The sequence below is a fragment of the Euprymna scolopes genome, chromosome 6 (genome assembly GCF_053919585.1).
Source record: "Euprymna scolopes isolate OS-2025 chromosome 6, ASM5391958v1, whole genome shotgun sequence".
NCBI lineage: Eukaryota > Metazoa > Mollusca > Cephalopoda > Sepiida > Sepiolidae > Euprymna > Euprymna scolopes.
Genome location: NC_136487.1, coordinates 119411410 through 119433258, shown reverse-complemented (window position 1 = coordinate 119433258; position 21849 = coordinate 119411410). Strand labels below are relative to the sequence as shown.

The window sequence follows — 21849 nt, the reverse complement described above, 5'->3', positions numbered from 1 at the left end:
ATCGACTGGTGTTAATCGTAACACTCTGCACTGATGACTTCCGAAAGGATGAAACACTAGTGTCTGTAGGTATTTAATAATTATTATAAACTAGCGAGGGTACCCGGCGTTGCCCGAGTGTTTGTTTCCGGGACGGGGGGGGGAGTTTTAAAAAATGTTATGGTAGGTAAATAGGAAGGATCAAACCCGGAGTCATGAGTAAAAGTAGGAAAATAAAGTGTGAAAAAAAAAACCCCAAAAAAACATCTGCAACGTTAACAGTTCGGCCACCAAGAAAAGTCCATTCCAAAAAAAAAAAACGACTACGGTAGGTCGGCGCGAACGTGAAAATATAATGTGAATTGTCCAGCACGCTAACCACTACGCCACAGAGCACTGCAGCTTAGTTTAGTGATTTTAAATAACTTCACATGAAAGAACTACGAAGCCAAACCGGTGTTCTCTTCTCAACTGTTCCTTGTGAACGATCCCCAAACGGTGTTAAGTGGTGGCAGGGGGAGGAGGAATTTATTAGAGAGAAAATATTTTACCACTTCCATTGATCTTAACCGATTTTGGCCGTGACTTCTCAGCAGAAAAAGTATAGAAATCTAAGATTATCGAGGAATTTGAAAAATAATAAGCCTATAACACACCTCAGATATTGTTCTGCCGTTTGTGCATATTATATTTGCATGAAATATCTTGATTTTTAATCCTATTAAGGTCAAAATCAGACGTGAAAAAATGAGTTCATTTTATTTATATAGAGAAGAGATAATAATTATTAAATAAAGTAAATAATTAAAAAATAATAAATAAATAAATAAATAAAAATAATGTATTATCTGTTTACGTCCCAATAAAAAATGGGCGATTTTCTAAAAACACCCGATCTCCAAGGTGGACACGCTAACCTTAATATCGTTTAAAAAATCAACATAAATATATAAATGATAAAAACTAAGCAGTAAATTGTCTATGGCATCATAGCGTAAAGGATTAAGACGCTGGACTGAAATACATAAGGTCCGAGGTTCGATTCCTAATAACAGTCAAATTACTCTGAAAAGGAGTAATGTTCCGAAACAGGTATGTACGTAGATTAGCTTTTAAATGAATAAAAATAAAATATGATTTGTTTACATCCAAATAAAAAATAGGCGATTTTCTAAAAAAAAAAACACCTGATCTCCTAGGTGGACACGCTAACGTTAATGTCGTTTAAATATCAACAACAAACTCTACGTAAATATATAAACAATAAAAACTATATATATATATATATATATATATATATATATATATATATATAAAATCAACAACAATATCTACGTAAATATATAAACGATAAAACCTATATATATATATATATGTGTGTGTGTGTAAACTATTAAACTCTTACTTTCAATACATCTTTATGACCCGGGTTAGAAAGCCATTCTAATGTGTAGTATTTGCACGTGCAGTTGCCTTCAATATTCACCGCCATTGTACCCATTGTCGGCATCGCTTCAAGATAATATTTCATTTCGCTTTCACTTGTCCAAGCGGGAATATCTGAATGGAAATGAAATAAAAGTATAAAAACAAACAATTATTTAGATTATTCGGACTAGTTTTCTTATCTTAGATTATTATCCACACAACGTTTCGGCAGCCGGTGTAATCTCGCATCTTCTTCGAATGCATCTTGTCGAACTCGGAAAATTTTCTGTCAAACTCGGTGATCTATATAGAATTTCGAAAGATTTCCTAAGCTCAACAAGATATGCTTAAAGATGGCCGGAGGTTACATCGGTCGAAACCTTGTGGGAATAGCTTCGAAGGCGAGAGCAGTAGCTCTAATAATTCAAATAATATAAATTATCAATCCCGATCTCCAAAATTCAGAAATAATTAAAATACGAGGGGCGTGCAATAATTAATGCCCTTGACCCACTTCCCATAGCAGTAGAGCAACGAAACTTGGCACAGTTTTTAGTCTTTCTTTACATAGGAACCACCCAGAGTTATGCACTTCTCCCATCGTTTGATGCAACTCTGGAGACCGTTTTTGTAGAATACCCCAGGTTAGTCCTCCAACCACAGCGTGACTTCAGAAATCAAGGCTGCATCATCTGGGAAACGCTTTCCTTTCAAAAACAACTTCATGGCTGAGAAGAGGTGAAAGTCAGAGGGTGCAAGGTCAAGAAAGTAGGGAGGATCTGGCGACATGCGAGTTGTGGACAGGAGCGTTGTCCTGCAGGAGGAGGGTACCTTTGCTGATCTTGCCCCGCCTCTTGATTTTGATAGCTTCCCTTAATTTCCTCAAAAGTGAAGCATAATAGGCTCCTGTAATTGTGGTACCATTTGCCAGGAAATATGTCATCACTACTCCGTCCTGGTCCCAGAAGACTGTGGGCATGACCTTGTCAGCGGAGGGCTGCACCCGTGTCATCTTTGGAGGTGATGAGTCCAAGTGCTTCCACTGCATTGACTGGGCTTTGGTCTCTGGATCATAGTGATCATCCTGTGTAATCAGTCTTTTGAAAAACTTTGACTCATCTTCTTGGCACATCTCCAAATTCATCCTCGAGCACTCAACGCGTTCTCACTTCTGGAATAGCGTGAGCAACCGAGGAATCCATCTGGCAGACACCTTATGCATATGCAAATGGTTATAAATGATAGTTTCCACAGACCCTGTACTAATCTTGACATCTTGCACCGATCTTCCAAAATGGCAGCCTCAACTTGACGGACAGATGCCTCATCAATGGCAGAAGGGGGCGACCAGGTCTGGGAGCAGTTTCTACAGACTTCTGGCCATGTTTGAATTCACGATGCCAGCGTTTTACAAGGTCATATGATGGGGCATTATCACCATAAGTTTCTTTCATTTCATCAAAAGTCTCTTGTCGTGTGCGTCCTTTCAAATACAAAAACCGGATCACTGCTCGACATTCAGCAGGCTCCATTTCACACCTAACTCAGTTCAAACACCTGTAAAACAGAAACCACAATTAGTTCAGAGCTGTAATATGCCACATAACCCATAGAGATATAAATCATTGCACATACACAATTTCAGCTAGATCAGACAACTGGAAGTGGGTCAGGAGCATTACTTATTGCACACCCCTCGTATTCTAGTTGAGAATCTTTCTCTCGAACTCGGGAATCTATACGGGATGTCAAGTTGTACCCTTTATATAATCCGCGAGAGTAGTTTGTTCTCGTTCCGTCAGCCAAGACCTATGGCGCAATGGATATAAGTGCTAAGCGATAATCAATTCTAAACGACTGCCTTCTGGAGGTTGAAGGTTCAATCCTTAATACGGGCGATACTAAGAATAAAATTACGGATTACTTAAGACTTCTATCAGGTCATGGCTGACGGAACCAGAGCATTATATCTACATGGATTAAATAAACGGTTCAGTTTGAAATTCTGTGTAGATTCTAAGTTGAACACTACGCACATGAAGAAGGTCTGGGGTTACATCGACTGAAACGTTGTTAGAATAACAGTCTAACATTAGTCTAAATGATCCAAATAATCCAAATTATTAATCGTCATCTGAAAAATTCCGAAACAAAAACACAATATCGATTAGAATTTAACCGTTTAATTAAAAATGCAAGTCTTCGAGAATATGAAAAAAAAAAGAAAAGAATCCCAGACTTATGACGTAATATCTTTAATAAATTTCAAATCTGTACGTAGATATCAAATCTCAATCTCAATAAAGATTCTATCATTGGTAAAAAATTAAAACAATCTTTTTTTTCTTTTTATAGACTGAGACGATAGTCATCGACCTGACAGCATGATCTTTCTTTGCTTTTTTAGAACTGGAAAGACACTGACATTGGCCATTACTTGCCCGACCTTTTTATATCATCAATTAATACAGAATCGTCCATCAATCAATAAGTTCACTGAAACCAGAAAAAAAAAGACAAACTATTTTCATTTTTCAACCTATCTCAGTTGAAACATCAGAGGGTTTTGGTCCCGATACTTGACGAGTCATACGATGCAGTGGACGAATGCCACTCGTAGGGCCGAGTCCCAAGAGATCGCTTGGATATCGGTCATCCTGCAATGCCTAAATCTTGATGAAGAAAATAAATGAAAACAAAACTCGTGTGGAGGCAAGAAAAAAAAAGGATATATTTAAATACATTTTCTTACAAGAGACATTCGCCCAGCGTTAATCGTGTGGAACTATATAATTGGCCGGAAAGTATTTTCGGAAAATTTTTTTCGGTGCTTGTGCAGTTTAGCAAAGATATTAAAAAATGAAAATAAAAAAAAACTCTCTATGATGTATGCGCTCGTTATGGAATGAAGTTCTCATGAAAAAATCGCTTAATTCGATCACGATTTTTTTTTTCAGAGAAAAATCAAATTATAGTCAGCTATCTTGGCAATTTCGACTAGTTAGTGTGGGGAGCACCAAGGGATATAATTCCATCTAATTCTTGAAGGTTGTCGACATTTGATGAGTTTATTTTTTACAGTTTCCAATAATTTTAAGTATTGCTTTTTTTCTTTCTGTTTTTTCTTTCTTTCAAAAAATCGTTTCAAAATTCACTAATAAAATTGTTAGAACTTCATGCGCGCTTCGATAAAGTTCAAGAATTTGATGGAGTTACCTCCCCTGGCGCCCACATCCCGGAACTGAAATTGCCAAGAGAGATTCATTGCGATAGGGCTGAGTTTTAAATTTGATTTTACTCTGTGAAAATAAAAACAACAATAAAAACAAACTCTGCCTGTTTTACAAGAATTTTAATGATGGATGCTCCGACGAACTACTAGTCCTTGTGCCCCCTCGATGTAAATACCCCCGACAAATCCGACAAGCAGCTAAGTTCCACCCCTACACAGTGGAGATCCCTAGATGTAAAAAAGCCTTCTATTCTAATAGTTTTTCTCCAGAACTGCTAGACTTTGGAATTCCCTTCCGGTTTCCTGCTTTCTCAACTGTACTGACATGCATAAGTTCCCTGTAATGTGAACTAACATCTTGCTGCTCAACTCCCTACATAGTATCCCTGCAGCTCCTGTACTTGATAGTAGCTCCCTACATCAAAGTGGAACTGTGCCTTGTTTTGAGTAAAAATGTAATAAAAACACACACATAAAAAAACGACTTAATCAAATTAAACGACATTGTTTTTTGATAACTTCATTCCATAACGAGCACGAACATCATAGAGATTTTACTTTATTTTCGTTTTTTTAATATCTTTGCTAAACTGCATAAGCACCAAAATTTCAAATATAGTCATGTTTACAATTTTTGCTTTGAAAGAAACGTTTAAAAATAACACTTGTAATATGAGTTCAAGTAATAAAAAAATTCTTCGCGCGGTGGGTTCTGAAAGATACTTTGCAATTTGCAATATGAGTTCAAGTATCTAAAAAAAATAACCTGATGTTGTTAATAAACAAGGCCGATAGCCATTAGTCGCATGCTCTCGTTTAATGAATGAATGCGTGAATGTAGGATGTACATGAAATTCTTAAAGATAAACTAAAATGACCGAAAAATGGGCTGAAATGACTTAAATAAATAAAAAGTAAATGACTTAGAATGACTTTAATGAACTTAAGGATGAATTTAATGACCTTAAGAATGACTTGAATGCTTAAAAAAATAACTGGAATCCTTCAAAAACAACTTGAATGACCTGGAGAATGACTTGAATGGCTTTGAGACTGACTGGTTGTAAAGTGGGTGATCATTTTACATTAAATTAATACAGAAAAGTGATCCCCCACTTTATATCACAAAAAATTATTTGATTTAGGGAATTTGAAACGTTATTTTCGTATTCAGGAACTCCGAAAACCAATAAATAGTGATATAATAAATATAAAAAGAAATAAAAAGTACATGTGTTACGGACCGACCGACCGACTGAGTGACTTATAGAGTTGCTTGCACATGACTAAAAAAACCATGCTGTGGTATGCATTAAAAAAAAACTATTCTCCGTCGGTCGGTTCGTAACACATTTACTTATTAGTCACAAACAAGTGCAGCATCGGTTAAGAACAGATACTACACTTTGAGGTATTTATTTGCTCCCCCACTGAGCAAATTAGGCACAAGGCCGATTTTTAAAGTGAGGAGTGAAGGGGAAATGGGGACCAACTCCTCGAGGAGAAGGGGAGCTGGGTAGTGACAATTGGTATGAAGGGTTGCCCCTACATTGACCAAGGTCTTATATGTGGGGTTTCCACCACATATGGTCTTTGCTTGCAGTATCTGCCGGAACAGATGGTATTTATTTGCTCCCCCACCGAGCAAATTAGGCACAAGGCCAATTTTTAATGTGAGGAGTGAAGGGAGGGGGAAGGGGAAAAAGGGGACCAGCTCCCTAGAGGTGGGAAATGGGAGCTGGTTAAAGGCTAGGCATGTGGGGTTGCCCCCACATCTGGTCTTTGCTAGTCATAGCTAGTCATAGCTTGCAGTATCTGCCGGAACAGATGGTATTTATTTGCTCCCCCACCGAGCAAATTAGGCACAAGGCCGATTTTTAATGTGAGGAATGAAGGGAGGGGGAAGGGAAAAAGGGGACCAGCTCCCGAGAGGTGGGAAATGGGAGCTGGTTAAAGGTCAAGCATGTGGGGTTGCCCCCACATCTGGTCTTTGCTAGTCATAGCTAGTCCTAGCTAGTCATAGCTTGCAGTATCTGCCGGAATAGATGGTATTTATTTGCTCCCCCACCGAGCAAATTAGGCACAAGGCCAATTTTTAATGTGAGGAGTGAAGGGAGGGGGAAGGGAAAAAGGGGACCAGCTCCCGAGAGGAGAGAAATGGGAGCTGTTTATAGGTCAAGCATGTGGGGTTGCCCCCACATCTGGTCTTTGCTAGTCATAACTAGTCCTAGCTTGCAGTATCTGCCGGAACAGATGGTATTTATTTGCTCCCCCACCGAGCAAATTAGGCACAAGGCCGATTTTTAATGTGAGGAGTGAAGGGAGGGGGAAGGGAAAAAGGGGACCAGCTCCCGAGAGGTGGGAAATGGGAGCTGGTTAAAGGTCAGGCATGTGGGGTTGCCCCCACATCTGGTCGTTGCTAGTCATAGCTAGTCATAGCTAGTCATAGCTTGCAGTATCTGCCGGAACAGATTGGATTTATTTGCTCCCCCACCGAGCAAATTAGGCACAAGGCCAATTTTTAATGTGAGGAGTGAAGGGAGCGGGAAGGGAAAAAGGGGACCAGCTCCCGAGAGGAGGGAAATGGGAGCTGGTTAAAGGTCAAGCATGTGGGGTTGCCCCCACATCTGGTCTTTGCTAGTCATAGCTAGTCTTAGCTTGCAGTATCTGCCGGAACAGATGGTGTTTATTTGCTCCCCCACTGAGCAAATTAGGCACAAGGCCGTTTTTAATGTGAGGTAAAAACCAGCTCCCCTTAAAGTAGGCAAAAAGGGGGCACTCTGGTTACCAAAAATAATAATTGTCCCAGTATAGAGGGTTTCCCCTCCATTGACTGGTACAAATTATCTTAAGTGCAGTATCTGCCGGAACAGATGGTATTTATTTGCTCCCCCACTGAGCAAATTAGGCACAAGGCCGTTTTTAATGTGAGGTAAAAACCAGCTCCCCTAAAAGGGGTCACTCTGGTTACCAAAAATAATAATTGTCCCAGTATAGAGGGTTTCCCCTCCATTGACTGGTACAAATTATCTTAAGTGCAGAATCTGCCGGAACAGATACTACACTTTGATCTTAGCCATGTGGCAAAGGAAAAGTTACATTTTTGACAAGTTTGAGAAAAGTCTAATGGATAGGTAACAATTTATGGGGCAAAAAGTGTAATTTTTTTCAATTTTGGTATATTTTTGACCCCTTATGAGCCCCTTGGAATGCTGAATACCAGTGACAATGGACAAACCATGCAGTTTTACACCGTAACACATGTATATTTGCATTCAGCACCATGGGATACCACTATATAGACATATCAAGTTTTTGTTGAGAAATATGAAAAACGCGCCAGAAGAAAGGGCTTTTCAGCACAAAAAAATCCCTGGGAGATGTAAACCAGACATTTTCCAGAGTCACCCATACTGAATTTATATTAAGAACAATGCTCTCCATATTTTGGGCAAGTTTTAAAAAAATCTAATGGATGGATCAAATATTACGGGACAAAAAGTGTCATTTTTGGCAATTTTTGACCCCTTTTGAGCCCCTGCAGGCAAACAGGATTTTTCGCAAGAAAAAAAAAATTTACTATGCACATTTATATATTAAAATATAATTTGTGACAACATTTCAGGAAAAGCTAATGGATGGTTATCCGTCAATCATCCGGACTAACGGACAGACGGACACATTGAAAACATAGGTCCCTCTTTGATAAATCGGGGGACAAAAATGTTACTCCATACCCCTTGCTTAAAAAAAAATAAAATGTAAATGTGTTACAGACCGACCGATGGAATGACTTGCATGCGACTAAAAATGCCTTAGCATGGAAGGGTTTCCCCTTCCATTGCCAAGGAAAAGTTGCAAACGTAAGTACAGCATCTATTAAGAACAGATACTCCACTTTGATCTTAGCCATGTGGCCAAAGAAAAGTTACAAACATAAGTACAGCGTGTAGTAAGAACAGATACTACAATTTGATCTTGGCCAAAAGGCCAAGGAAAGGGTATTTATTTGCTGCCCCACCGAGCAAATTAGGCACAAGGCCGATTTTTAATGTGAGGATTGAAGGGGAAATGGGGACCAGCTCCCCGGGGAATAGGGGAGCTGGATAGTGACAATTGGTATGAAGGGTTGCCCCAACATTGAGCAAAATCTTATATGTGGGGCCTCCCCCCCACATATGGTCTTTGCTTTCAGTATCTGCCGGAACAGACACTGCACTTTGATCCCGACTATAAGGTCAAGAAAAGCTTAAAAAGCTAAGAACAGCACCTATTAACAACAGACCTTTGATCTTAACCAAATAGGCCAAGCACAAAAGTGTTACAGACAGACTGACCGACATAGTGATTTATAGAGTCGCTTGCACGCAACTAAAAACTATGTGGCTCACAGGCAGTTGTAAAACGGCAAATGAATTTAACAGATCTTAACGAATTTGAATTATTAACAAATTCGAATTATTTTAAATCTTAAAAATACCTAAACTAGCACGTCAAATGTTTAACGCTTTTTTTTTTTAAATACACGAGATATTCTTCGTCTAATGTTATTTTGGTTTAATAAAACGAATAAAATTTATTTGAAAAAAAAATGAATTTTGTTTCTTTATGTTTTTATATATTTAAGTTATTTTACGGACCTGACAAATAACTGACCCTAGTGATCCTAGATAGTATCGAAAGAAAATTCACAACGATTCTTTGCAAAATTTAATATTTATCATAGCTTATTTGGATGTTTTAGCTATTAACATATCGATTTCTATGACACACAAACAAACATTGAACCCTGCGGCCCGCACATATATAGCGTAGTTTAGAAGTTTAGTTTTCATAAACTCTATGCATTAAAATTAAGAATTTCGGCTATGACGTGTCGAATGTTGTCTTCCAAGAGTCTGGTATATCAGCATATGCCCAAAGAAAATAATCCATAGGAGTTAAATAGCATGAACGATGGCCACTTGACAGGTCTATTTTGTGAAATTATTTGTTCATTAAATGTTTCAAAATGATTTTTAAAATAAATTTGCCCGATCTGCAAATGGTGCTTTGTTGTCAGTTTCTTCATGATGAATTAGCAAACCAAGTTGAACTCAAAATAACCGATAGTTGCTAAATCTACAATTAAAGAAAGTAGACTTCTCAATTTAAAGTTGGTCGCTTCTAAAATAACACCCTAGTGAGAAGAAGATGATGATAAAGAAGAAGAAGAACAACAACAACAACACGGGACGAAGGCGTTAATGATACATCTTCTATTATCTAAATCTCATCTGTTTAAATATGTGTATGTATGTATGTATGTATGTATGTATGTATGTATGTATGCCTAAAACTTTCGACAGAAGCGACAGATTTTCATGAAATCGCTATCGTTTTGAAGCTCGACTCTTCGGACGACAAATATCAAAAAATTAGCTAAAAAAACACTAATTCCTTCACATTCAACTGGGCACTTTTTTACAAGGAGGGTCGATTTTTTTTTTGTGCCGCCATTTTTACAAGTCATCGTATCGGTTGAAATGTCTTTACTAATTTCAACGTTCCAAACTTCCGATCACGTCATGGAGTAGAGGTAAGACGTCAGTTGTTTTTTTTCACTTTCTTTTCCGCCTTCACATCACGGGTTCGATCCTGTCTGCCTACTATCACTTTTTTTTTTTGCTCAACACACACCTCCAAACACCCGGGAAACGCCGGGTACGCACGCTAGTCTTTTTATAAGTCTCATAGAGACGAAGTTATTAATAATTAGAGTATACAATTATTTAGTATATAATAATTATTTGCTTTTTGCATTGTTTTATAGTATACCTATATACCTTGATATTTCATAATGCCTTGGTGGTCTTCCCTCAACCTATCCCTCATGGGAGAAGATAGCGCTGTCCAAAAACAGTAGTTCGGAGACAATATTTTATCAGCTCATATGCTAGGTGTCACTGGAGACTTCCTACCTGTGATGCAACTTCCTGGACATGTTAGCTCAAATTCCTAATTTGAACTTTTAATGAAAATTTCCTCTCTGCTTAATCTATTTTTATGTGGAGAATTCCGTTTATAATACATCCACATCAAAATATTTGACGCTTTAACAGAATTTGACTTGAATGCGACCGGCTTCTTATTGTACGGGATTTGTGAACTTCATGTGATGTTTAACATTACTTCTGGAGAGTTTCTAAATTCCTAAATTGAGGAATTCTTCTTGCATGTCAGCTTTCTTTAGCAAAACACCTTTAATTTGGAATATCTTAGAGCACTTTACCTGCACTAATTTCGTTGCCGTACTGCAATCTGAATGAACCGCCAAGTGAAGGGCTTGCAGCTTGTAGACGCCAAACGCCAGCCGGAAGTTGATCCACTGGAACTGTTGTCACGCTCTCGTTTCTGTCTGGTGTGAGCTAGAAATAAAATATTGTAGCAAATAATCTATCGCATAAAGGAGATTTGCATGCTTATATATCTGCGCCTAGGCAAGAAATAACACATACACAAGACACACCCATAAAGCTGGAAATGACTAAACTCCCACACCTCCGAAACCGACAAAACCTCACCCCGCTGAACACCAAAAAGTGATTTTGGGGCAGTATTGGTTAAGAATATACCAAACTTTGTAGATGTTTGTTTAATAGTTCTTGACTTTTAGCTGGACACATACAGGGTGTCCACAAAGTCTGGCTACATTATGTAGCCAGACTTTGTGGGCACCGTGTAGATTATGCAGCCAGACTTTGTGGGCACCGTGTAGATTATGCAGCCAGACTTTGTGGACACCCTGTATGTGTCCAGCTAAAAGTCAAGAACTATTAAACAAACATCAATTATTCTTTATATAATAGCCTAGTAGGGCTACTTGGCGTTGCTCGGGGCCATATAAAAGAAACAGAAGAAATGAAGCTGTGTTTAAACAGATCTGCTCTTCTTACGATATTGAGTATTTATTATTATTATTATTATTATTATTATTATTATTATTATTATTATTATTATTATTATATACCACTTCCTATCCCGGGCAACGCCGATAAAATTTTCTTGTATAAGAAAACATTAATATCGGTTTTTCCTTTAAACATACCTGCTCTATTCAGAATATTATGCATTCGGTTACTACATGCTCTATTAAGAATATTGAGCACTTTTTGTAAAAAAAAAAAATTATATATTTTCCTGTTAGTAAAATTTAAGTAGCAAATATAATATTTAATTACTGATAAAAAAATCCTTACCGTATTCGGTAATGTTTCGAAAAGTGGTATATCAGCAGTGCAGTTATAAGATTCCATTGCTATTTTATACATGCTCTTACCAAGTTTGGTCACTTGCAGTTCTTTGACAATTAATCTGTCGCTCAAGGGAGGTAACTGCCGTACCATAGCCTTTGTTAGCACTAAAATAAAAAAAAGAAAGAACAGACACTAAAATAAGACCACCCGAAAATATTATACATTTTATATATATTATTATCACATGGAATATTTATTATGTTTATTTTTATTTAGTATAGTAATAAATAAATGTGAATTATAATACAGGGTGACCAAAAAAAAATTGACATCCATTTGAGTTTTTTCTCGCTCTGATATTAACATTAAAACCATATTTTTCTACTTAAAGAAATATCAAAACGAACTTTTTAATATACTCAGTCATGGATTTGCGAGCGATTACGTGAAGGTTAACTAAATCACATATTCCTTTAAAAACGTTAATTAATTACTTATTCATTTTTTCTGGTTTCTTATTGGATGGTTTATTTCATTTTACTATTATGTTGAATTCTATTTATACATAGTTTCTACATTCTGCATAATTGCATAGAATTTAATAAGAAAACGTTCTAGTATACGGAAATTAAGTGACCTTGTCGGTGTGTGTGTGTGCGAAAAGTCTCTATCAAACTCCTCTTTGAATATTTGGTCTACGGAGTTGAAATTTGATATATATTGTATTTGGATCTGTAACGCACATTCGATTTGGTTTTTAGCTGGCAAAAATTGCTGCTAAAGGGTGAAAATAAAAAAAAACAGTTGCCCTTGATAGGCTAAGTTGAATAAACATTACTCCTGGTGTTACTTATGCACATACGCAAAATGAAACATTCATAGCTCAGAGCCGCTTCATTTTTAATATTTCGTATCTATTAGTCAGTAGCTTAGACGTTAACGATGCCAGAGAGATAAATAACGACTAAGGCTGGAATGCTAAACGTTCTGGCTTCGTTTCGCTGACTTCTTTTTTTGGCAAAAAACCATTGCACGTCGAAATAACTACAAGTTCCTTTCTCACACTATTACAACAATGATCATATATTATTATAATGATATCCGAAAACGAGACAACATCAAAGAGAGCTAATTTTCATATTCTATTCCAGGGTTACTAGATTGACCTTTTTAAAGCCAAACTTTGCGAACTTGGCTTTTTTAAAAGGAATTTGGCCCTCATATTTTGTATTTGGACTTTTTTCAAACGTATCAGACGGACTAACTAATGTTAGAGAGAGAGAGAGAGAGAGAGAGAGAGAGAGAGAGAGAGAGAGAGAGAGAGAGAGAGAGAAAGTGAGTGAATTATAGTGTAGACACGTTGACTGGAAGTCAAGATCAGCTGATTGGATTGCGTGTGAGTCATGTGATCAGGTTAGTTGAATCGAGATTTGGTTGTGACTTGGACGAGAGCGGACGGCTACGCCGTTGTCTCCTCCCCTTCGCTGGAGGGGGGACGAACGCTGACGTGGTAGAAATAAGAGCTAGAAGAAGAAAACAGGCCAAATTCACTTTCCAATCTTCTGCGTTCAAACTGGAAGGCGAATAAAAAACTATAGAACCAATTTCTTGTCTTGGAGTGAAATAAATCTTCGTCCCCAAAAACAGGTATCAAGTTTCCCTCCCAAACGCGATGTTCCAGATGGACCAAGAAGCAGAGGTATGTGAAAATACATGATCACACACACACCGACATTAACTCTAATAAGATAATCAAACACTCAATTCTTTATGATACGACAACATAACAATCTTTTATAAATAGACAACACAACACTAAGAAAGGAATAAACAAAGTATTATATATTATATTATATATTATATTATATATTATATTACATTATATATTATATAGATTATTATTATATTATATTATATTACATTATATATTATATAGATTAGTGTTAGTTGAGCTACATCGATTCTGTGGATTATTCCTTACCCAAAGCTTCATCTTGCTGCGGAATTCTTGTTAAAATAATCGAATCCATGTAGATATCATCGTTGGTGGAAAGTCGTTTAATATTGATCGAATCCAACAAATGGAGTATTGCGTCTTTGACCTTGACCGCTTCTAAAATATCAAAGCAGATGTACTTCCAACTGGAAAATTAAAAGCAAGAATTAGAAAAGCGTAAAATAAAAAAGATATTTTTAAAAGTTAAAGTAAAAGCTGAAAACATTATCAATAATTTTCCACACTCTTTATCTGTGCCTAAACCTAAACGTAGATTCCATGATCAAAGCTTCTTTCTTAGAACTGCACGCCTGTGGAATTGTCTTCCGTTTTCCTGCTTTCCAGCTGTCTATAATATGGTTGTCTTCAAGTCCAACGTGAACAAGTTTCTGATGAGCCGTTCCACTTAAGTTAACAAATTTACCGAACTTCCATTACTATCGATTACTATATTGTCCTTTTGACTACTCTACACTCTTTAACCCTTATCCTTGAGTGGCCTATCGGCCTTGATAAGTGGTGACGCCTATGTAAAAAAAAAGTCTCCCAGAAAAATAATTTAAGAAATTAAGTCTACCAGAATGCATTTCGGTTCATTCATAAACAATTACTTACTTTCAAAAGTTTCTGTTTAATAGTAAAAAGGAGAAAAGAATTAATTTTATTTGTGACCTTTCGACATTTTAAAGGAATTTGGGAGAATTTAAACTGTCGAGTAGAACGTAAATTCTATCTGATTTTACAAAGTTGAAAAAGGTTTATTCAGTGCTACGTTTTTTACGAGGTACTCACCACTCATCAAGGCCTGAAAGCCACTTGAGGATAAGAGTTAATGAATGTAAGTTTGTAGTGTAGTAATCAGTAATGGTGTAAGTTAGGTACAGTTTGATTATTTAAGGGGACGGTTCAACAAAAAGTTATTCACATTGGACTTGAAGACAACCATGTTGTAGTAAGCTGGAAATGTAATATGTATTTAGATTTAGGCACAGATAGAGAGTGGGGAAATTGTTGATAGTAGTTGTAGCCAGTTAAATGTTTTTTGTGAAAGTCTGGCAAAGAGGGACTATAGATTTCAGCTCAAATAAGCACTTGCCATAAAAAAATAACGATAGAGCAGAGACAGGCTCGCAATGTCTTTTCTGTGGAAAAGAGGTTGCAGGGAAGAGAAAAGGGTATTATCTACTAGGTTTCGACGCCAGTTTTGAACTCTATCAAGGCAAGATAGGGAACACCAAGCAGTTCCTGCCCAGATATGGCAACAGTACTCCATCCTAGGATGTACCTGGCTCTTATACAGATAGAGGATTGCATCGGCAGTGAGATACCTACTGGAGTGGTAGAGTGATCCAACCATTTTTCCAGCAATCTTGGCAACAGATTTAATGTATGTGTTCCATTTTAGACCAGAAGTGAAGGTTATTCTTAGAAGCTTGTCAGAACATGCCGCTTCCCCAAGACAAGAACCGTTAATAATCAGGAAGCGAGTTTGGCTCAGAATGGAACTCCAAGAGACGCCAGCGTTGATACTATGAGCTTCTGGTTTCTGTCCATCGACGACTACTCTTATAAGCCTATCAGAGGGAAAGGATTTAATAATTAAAAATACGTGCCCAGTTATTCCGTAGCTGGCTATCTTGTGGAGTAGACCTTTTATGTCATACCCTATGAAAAACCGTTGATATGCCAAGGGCTATTGCTAAAAAAAACGAAGCCCTCATCTTTATTGCATATCGTTCTTCTAAAGTGTCCTCACGTCCAGAATTCACCAGCTGTGAGAATCAGGATTTAGTAGGTTGTATTTTAATTCCTGTTGTAGCTGTTCCTTCGAACTTGAAATCATACGAATTGGTTAGTCATCTCATAATATATATAGTAATAACATGCTGAATTTTCAAGAGTCTACGACAATTTTATAGGGATCATATCTTGCTTGTCACCGTCATCTCGTGTGTTGAGCAAAAACCGGAAATCGAACTGAGCAGACAATATTTACTATCATCTTCATTTCTCCGTAATAAGTAACAAGTTAATAATAGGAAGTTACTTTCCAATCACATTGATATGAAAACAAAACAAAAGTAGAATCAATAACTTACTCATCTATGTGTGATAAGTGTGTCGAAATAGTATGTGTCTTTTGTTGCGCACCGGCGACGGACGGAAGTTTATAATTGAATTTAACTTCCAAGTTTATATTAGCATCGCCACGAAACGCGGCACACATCTAAGAATAAAAAGAAAAAGAAATATTGTATTCATATAAAAAAAGTATAACATTCCAATTAGATTGTTCAGATATTTGATTAAATACAATAGCACGGAATAGAAAAATGAAATAATGACGGATTGAGATGAAACTGTAACCAATGAAGGGGAATTTCCGGTGTTTGGTGGGAGTGTGGTAGTAGACTTTTCTTAGTGAGTAAAAGTTACGCACACTTCTTTTACATGACTGCTTCGTGAGGGCCAGGTAAGTCGGAAAATAACAAAGACGGCGACAATAATGATGATGATGAGGACGATGACGATGACGACGACGACGACGACGACGATGATGATGATGATGATTATGACTAAGCTAATGATGATGATGGTAATGATAATGAAAATGATGGTAAGAAAACAGTTACTTGCTGTTGTGTAATTCTCCAAGTTTACTTCAATTCAAAGGTCAAGGCGATGTGAAAGAGTGCATCAGAGCCACTACAAGATTCGCCCTAACCTCCACGAATTCGTGGTCGAGTTTAATTTGGAAAGCCTGGCTCCTCTAAAATGGTGCACTATGAAGAGATCAAAACTAAGCTTCTCCCGGTAGTGGTACGCCTGGCGATTTGCAATAAACTAAATCCTTACTCCCAAGAGAGAAGACGAAGTAAAGAAGAAGAATCCCTTCATGGCCTCTTGCATGTGAGCATGCAATCACTTTTAGCCGAGTCTGAAAACCAAGCTACCCAGGGAAGGCCACTACTACTACTACTACTACTACTACTACTACTACTACTACTACTACTACTCAGTGTTCTTGTCTATTTTTCATCACAAAAGTTCACATTTCGTAGGGAAGTTCATCGTTCATTTATATACTGTGATGATTTTTAACATTTTAATATGATTCGTGTTTGCATTATTCGGATTACTGTTCTCACCTTGAGTGTAATTCGTGCAGCGTTTCGGATCTCAGATCTTCTTCATGTGTGTCTTGTTGAACCCGTTACGTAACAGATGAAATATTTAGTAAAATTCAGCTGTAAATGACACTCTACTAGAGGCTCGAGGTTCAATCCCCAGTGCATGCGATCCATGGGGTTAGAATATTCTAACTAAGTCACGCATGACCGGATAAAAGTCTTAAGCAGTTCACATAATTATGAATTACTTAACACTTTTATCCGGTCATGGATGACTGAATTACAATATTCTAACCCCGCAGATCAAATAAAGGTTCTGTTCGAAATTCTGTGTAGATTTCCAAGTTCTACATAAAGATTCCCAAGTTCGACAAGATGCACTTGAAGAAAGTCGGAGGTTACATCGGCTAAATCGCTTGCGCAAACAACATTCAAGATTAGAACAGTAGTCCAAATAATGAAAATAATAAAACAATATCAATCCTCATCTAAAAAATTCAAAAAATATAATGATTAATGTTAATCATTTTTTTTTTTACACGGTGGTCACCACTTATCAAGGCCCGGAAGCCACTCAGGGATAAGGGTTATTGCAAGTACAGTATGTTAGTGTGGAGATTTAATGAAGTGTTTACTTAAGAGGGCGGTTCATTAGGAATTTGTTAACGTTGGACTTGAAAACATCCAAGTTGTAGTCAGGTGGGAAGCAGGCAGACGGAACAGAGTTCCGCAGGCGTGCAGTTCTAAGAAAGAAGCTTTGTTCATGGAATCTACGTTTTGATTTAGGCACAGACAAAGAGTGGGGGAAATTTTTGACAGTGGATTCATCTAGACGGGTGTTTTTTGTGAAGGATTGGCGAGGGGAGACCAGAGATTGGAGTTCAGACGAGCACCTGCCATGGAAATAACGATAAAACAAAGATAGGCTTGCAACATCTCTTCTGTGGGAAAGAGGCTGCAGGGAAGAGAAAAGGGCACCCCCCACTAAGCCACAAAGTCTATTTTGTACTCTATCAAGGCAGGATAGGCTGTTTTTAACAGCTCCTGCCCAGATATGGCAGCAGTATTCCATCCTTGGACGTACTTGGCTTTTATATAGATAGAGAATTGCATCAGTAGTGAGATTTCTTCTGGAGCAGTAAAGGGATCCCACCATCTTTCCAGCGACCTTAGCAACAGACTTGATGTACGTGTTCCATTTCAGATCAGGAGTGAAGGTCAAGCCCAGAAGCTTGTCAAAACATGGGGCTTCTCCTAGACGAGAGCCATCCATTTCAATTGATGCCAGATGGGGATCAGAGCGTTGATGATGTAAGGATAGGAGTTTTGTTTTAGATGCATTAAAGATAATCAGCCACATCTTCCCCCACTGAACCACTCGTTTGAGATCAGAGGAGAGAGAATCAGAGAGAACTTTGTCATTTACAGCCTTTGATGTGTTGCCGTAGATGGTCGTGCCATCAGCATAGATGTCAACGAATGATTTAAGTATATGTTTAGGGAGATCATTGATGTAGATCAGGAAGAGAGTTGGGCCCAGGATGGACCCTTGAGGGACTCCAGCATTAATACTGCAGGCCTCTGATTTTTGTCCATCGACCACTACTCTTATGAGCCTATCGGAGAGGAATGATTTAATTATTGAGAAAACATTTCCAGTTATACCGTAGCTGGAAATCTTGTGAAGTAGACCATTATGCCATACCTTGTCGAAGGTCTTTGATATGTCAAGAGCAATTGCCCTAGAAAGGAAGCCTTTGTCAAGAGATTCACTAATCCTGTGAGATATAACCGTTAGCACATCTGCGGTAGATCTTGCAGAACGGAAACCATATTGTGTGTCACTTAGAAGGTTATTTCTGCTGAGGTGGTTAACTATTTCTCTATTTAATATGGATTCCAGCAACTTACTCATTACACACAGGAGACTTATTGGTCTGTACTGAGAGGGAGATGACTTATCACCTGAATTCTTAAATACAGGGCATACTGATGAGGTTTTCCCGGGAGTCGGAAAGCACTTCTCCTTAAGGCAACGCTTAAATAGTTTTGTAAGTATGGGAGCAAGTTCTGGTTGAAGCTTTTTTAACACTATAATTGGAATACCGTCAGGAACAGTTGCTTTACTGGAATCAAGGTTCTTGATTAGCTTGGCAACCTCATGCACAGATATTTGTATGTTACCTAGCGTGTTCTGTGTTATAAGAGTAAATATGGGGAGTTGATGGCCTTCGTCGTATAAGGTAGAATTAGCTGCAAAGTTCTTCGCAAATAGTCTGGCTTTGTCTGGTCCATTGATAATGGTTGGGATAGAACGCACACTTCTGTTCAGGATCCTATTTGTTATTTGCCAAAACTGGTCGGAACCAAGCCGCTGATCAGCTACTTTGGATTTAACACACTGGGCATATAGCTCTCTTGCATTTGTCATTACTCTTTTACAGTGGTTGCTGGCGTTCCTGAAAGCAACTTTAGTCTCAGTGCATCTATTACGTTGGTAGTTATGGAAAAAGTGATTTCTGTGCACGATAGCAGCAGCACATTCTGGAGAGAACCATGGCTGTCTGTAAGGTTTTCGTTGGAATTTTTTAGATGGTATGAATTGGTCTATGCCTACAATTAACCATTCGGTCAGATCTGATACTATAGAGGACACATTTATTTTTATTTCAGCGAAAGATCACTAGTAATACCTCATGTGAGAACATTTAGTGAGTAAATGATGATGATTACGACGATGATGATGATGATGATGATGATGATGATGATGATGATGATGACGACGACGTCGATGATGATAATGATGATGATGATGTAAAAAAACTGTTACTTACTGTCGGGTAATTCTCCAAGTATACTATTTGCTGGATTTGTCCCTTCCAGAACACATAGTTTGGATTCTTGACTGATCCTTTACCACAGAATGAAATTTTATCATAGACTTTCAACCCATTATGACTGCTGTCGGAAAGGAGTTCAAAATCATTTCGGAATATGGAGTTTGAGTCAGGATCGGTGATGAACTGCTGACAACGCACACTAAACATCTCGTCCAGAGCATTTTTAACCTAAACATAGAAAACAAAATGGACTTATTTTTTCAGTTGTAGTTTTAATAAAAAAAGGAAATATGATATTTTAAAAAAGACACTCTTTAAATAGATGCTGATAGCGAAACTATTTTACACTGGGTAATATTTTTCTTTGGTAATTTGACAATAAAGAAGATTTTAATTCGACAAATATTCACTTTTAAAAGCATGCGTAATTCTTGTGTGCGGGGCGTTTGCTCAGTTGGCAGAGTGCTTGTCTCAGATGCAAGCGGCTCGGGTTTCGAACACTGAGTTCGGATATGGTTAACTAATGGGCCTAAAACTGGAGTCTTGCACTTCCGGTTCCTTGACTGTCATGGCTCTTGTGGGCTGAGACGTTGCTTTGCTGTGGAATTGATATATATATATATATATATATATATATATATATATATATATAAAACAGTAGTCTACGGACACGCGTGTTTCGGATCCAACTCCTCATCAGCGTAGCTTGACTGTTGGTATGATTCGAACCATGGACCTTATGTATTTCAGTCTAGCGCCCTAATCCACTCCGCTATGATGCCATATATGATTTCCTGCTTCGTTTTTATCGTTCATCTGTTTAAATTGTTTTGTTTTGATTTTTTAAACGATATTAATGTTTATGTCTCCGCCTCGGAGTACCGGTGTTTTTCTTAGAAATGTTTTATTTGGACTTATTTTTTATTTATTTATTATTTTTTAAAAACAGTAATCTACGGACACGCGTGTTTCGGAGCCCTACTCCTCATCAGCATAGCTTGACTGTAGGATTCGAACCTTGAGGAGTAGGGCTCCGAAACACGCGTGTCCGTATATTACTGTTTTTTTTTTAATAATAAATAAATAAATACGCCCAAATAAAAAATGGGCGACTTTCTAAGAAAAACACCGCTTCTCCGAGTCGGAGACATAAACATTAATATCGTTTAAAAATCAAAACAAAAGCACTAATGTATATATATATATATATATATATATATATATATATATATATATATATATATATATATATATATATGTGTGTGTGTGTGTGTGTGTGTGTGTGTGTGTGTGATGAAAATAATGGAAATAGTATTCCGACAAAATAGAGAAAATAAAAAGGAAATAAACGTAATATGTGTTCATCAACGTTTCGTCTTTATTTCATTCATCCAGAGGAAGTCTCGAAATAAAGACGAAACGTTGATGAACACATAATACGGTTTGTTCCTTTTTATTTTCTCTCTCTCTCTCTCTCTCTCTCTCTCTATATATATATATATATATATATATATATATATATATATATATATAGACTTATATGTAATATACTGAGTTCGTGTAATTCAGTAAGTTTTCATATACCAATGAGTTTTAAGCCAAAAAGAGTTGACTTAAGGAGTAATCTACAAAATTATCATATTTCATAATTGAGCATTTATATACTGTGGAAGCAAAATCAAGACTGCAAAAAAGGTGTTGATGGCAACAAAAAGTGTATTTCATTTTACGTTACAATTGTTTCCATGCCCAGTCGAACAATTTCAAATATTATATCGTTTGAAAATTGTCCAAAACCAGCATTTCTTCGGACTTTATGAATAAACACACTTTTGACAATAGAGCATTTTTGAATGGATTATCTCCCTTCATAATAGTCTTTAGAAACGATATGAAAACATTCAAGTAGAATGACAATAAATTTTAAAACATTAAATACTAAAAAATAGATTAGAAAACCTCACTCGAAATGTTGTACAAGGATTTTTATATATAATACACTCTTTTC

At 37.2% G+C, this 21849-nt stretch overlaps 1 protein-coding gene across 1 annotated transcript in view; it reads right to left on the bottom strand.

Annotated features, from left to right (window-relative positions):
* The window catches only part of LOC145277913 (fibrocystin-L-like), a 401092-nt gene that overhangs the window by 202938 nt on the left and 176305 nt on the right, over nucleotides 1-21849 (bottom strand). Inside the window, exons 19-24 of the mRNA XM_080129971.1 lie at nucleotides 19836-20069; nucleotides 15970-16097; nucleotides 13856-14016; nucleotides 11878-12038; nucleotides 10911-11046; nucleotides 1385-1539 (exon numbers count right to left, since the gene is read on the bottom strand). Coding sequence (XP_079986097.1) covers nucleotides 1385-1539; nucleotides 10911-11046; nucleotides 11878-12038; nucleotides 13856-14016; nucleotides 15970-16097; nucleotides 19836-20069 — 975 coding nt within the window. The remainder of the gene's footprint in view (nucleotides 1-1384; nucleotides 1540-10910; nucleotides 11047-11877; nucleotides 12039-13855; nucleotides 14017-15969; nucleotides 16098-19835; nucleotides 20070-21849) is intronic.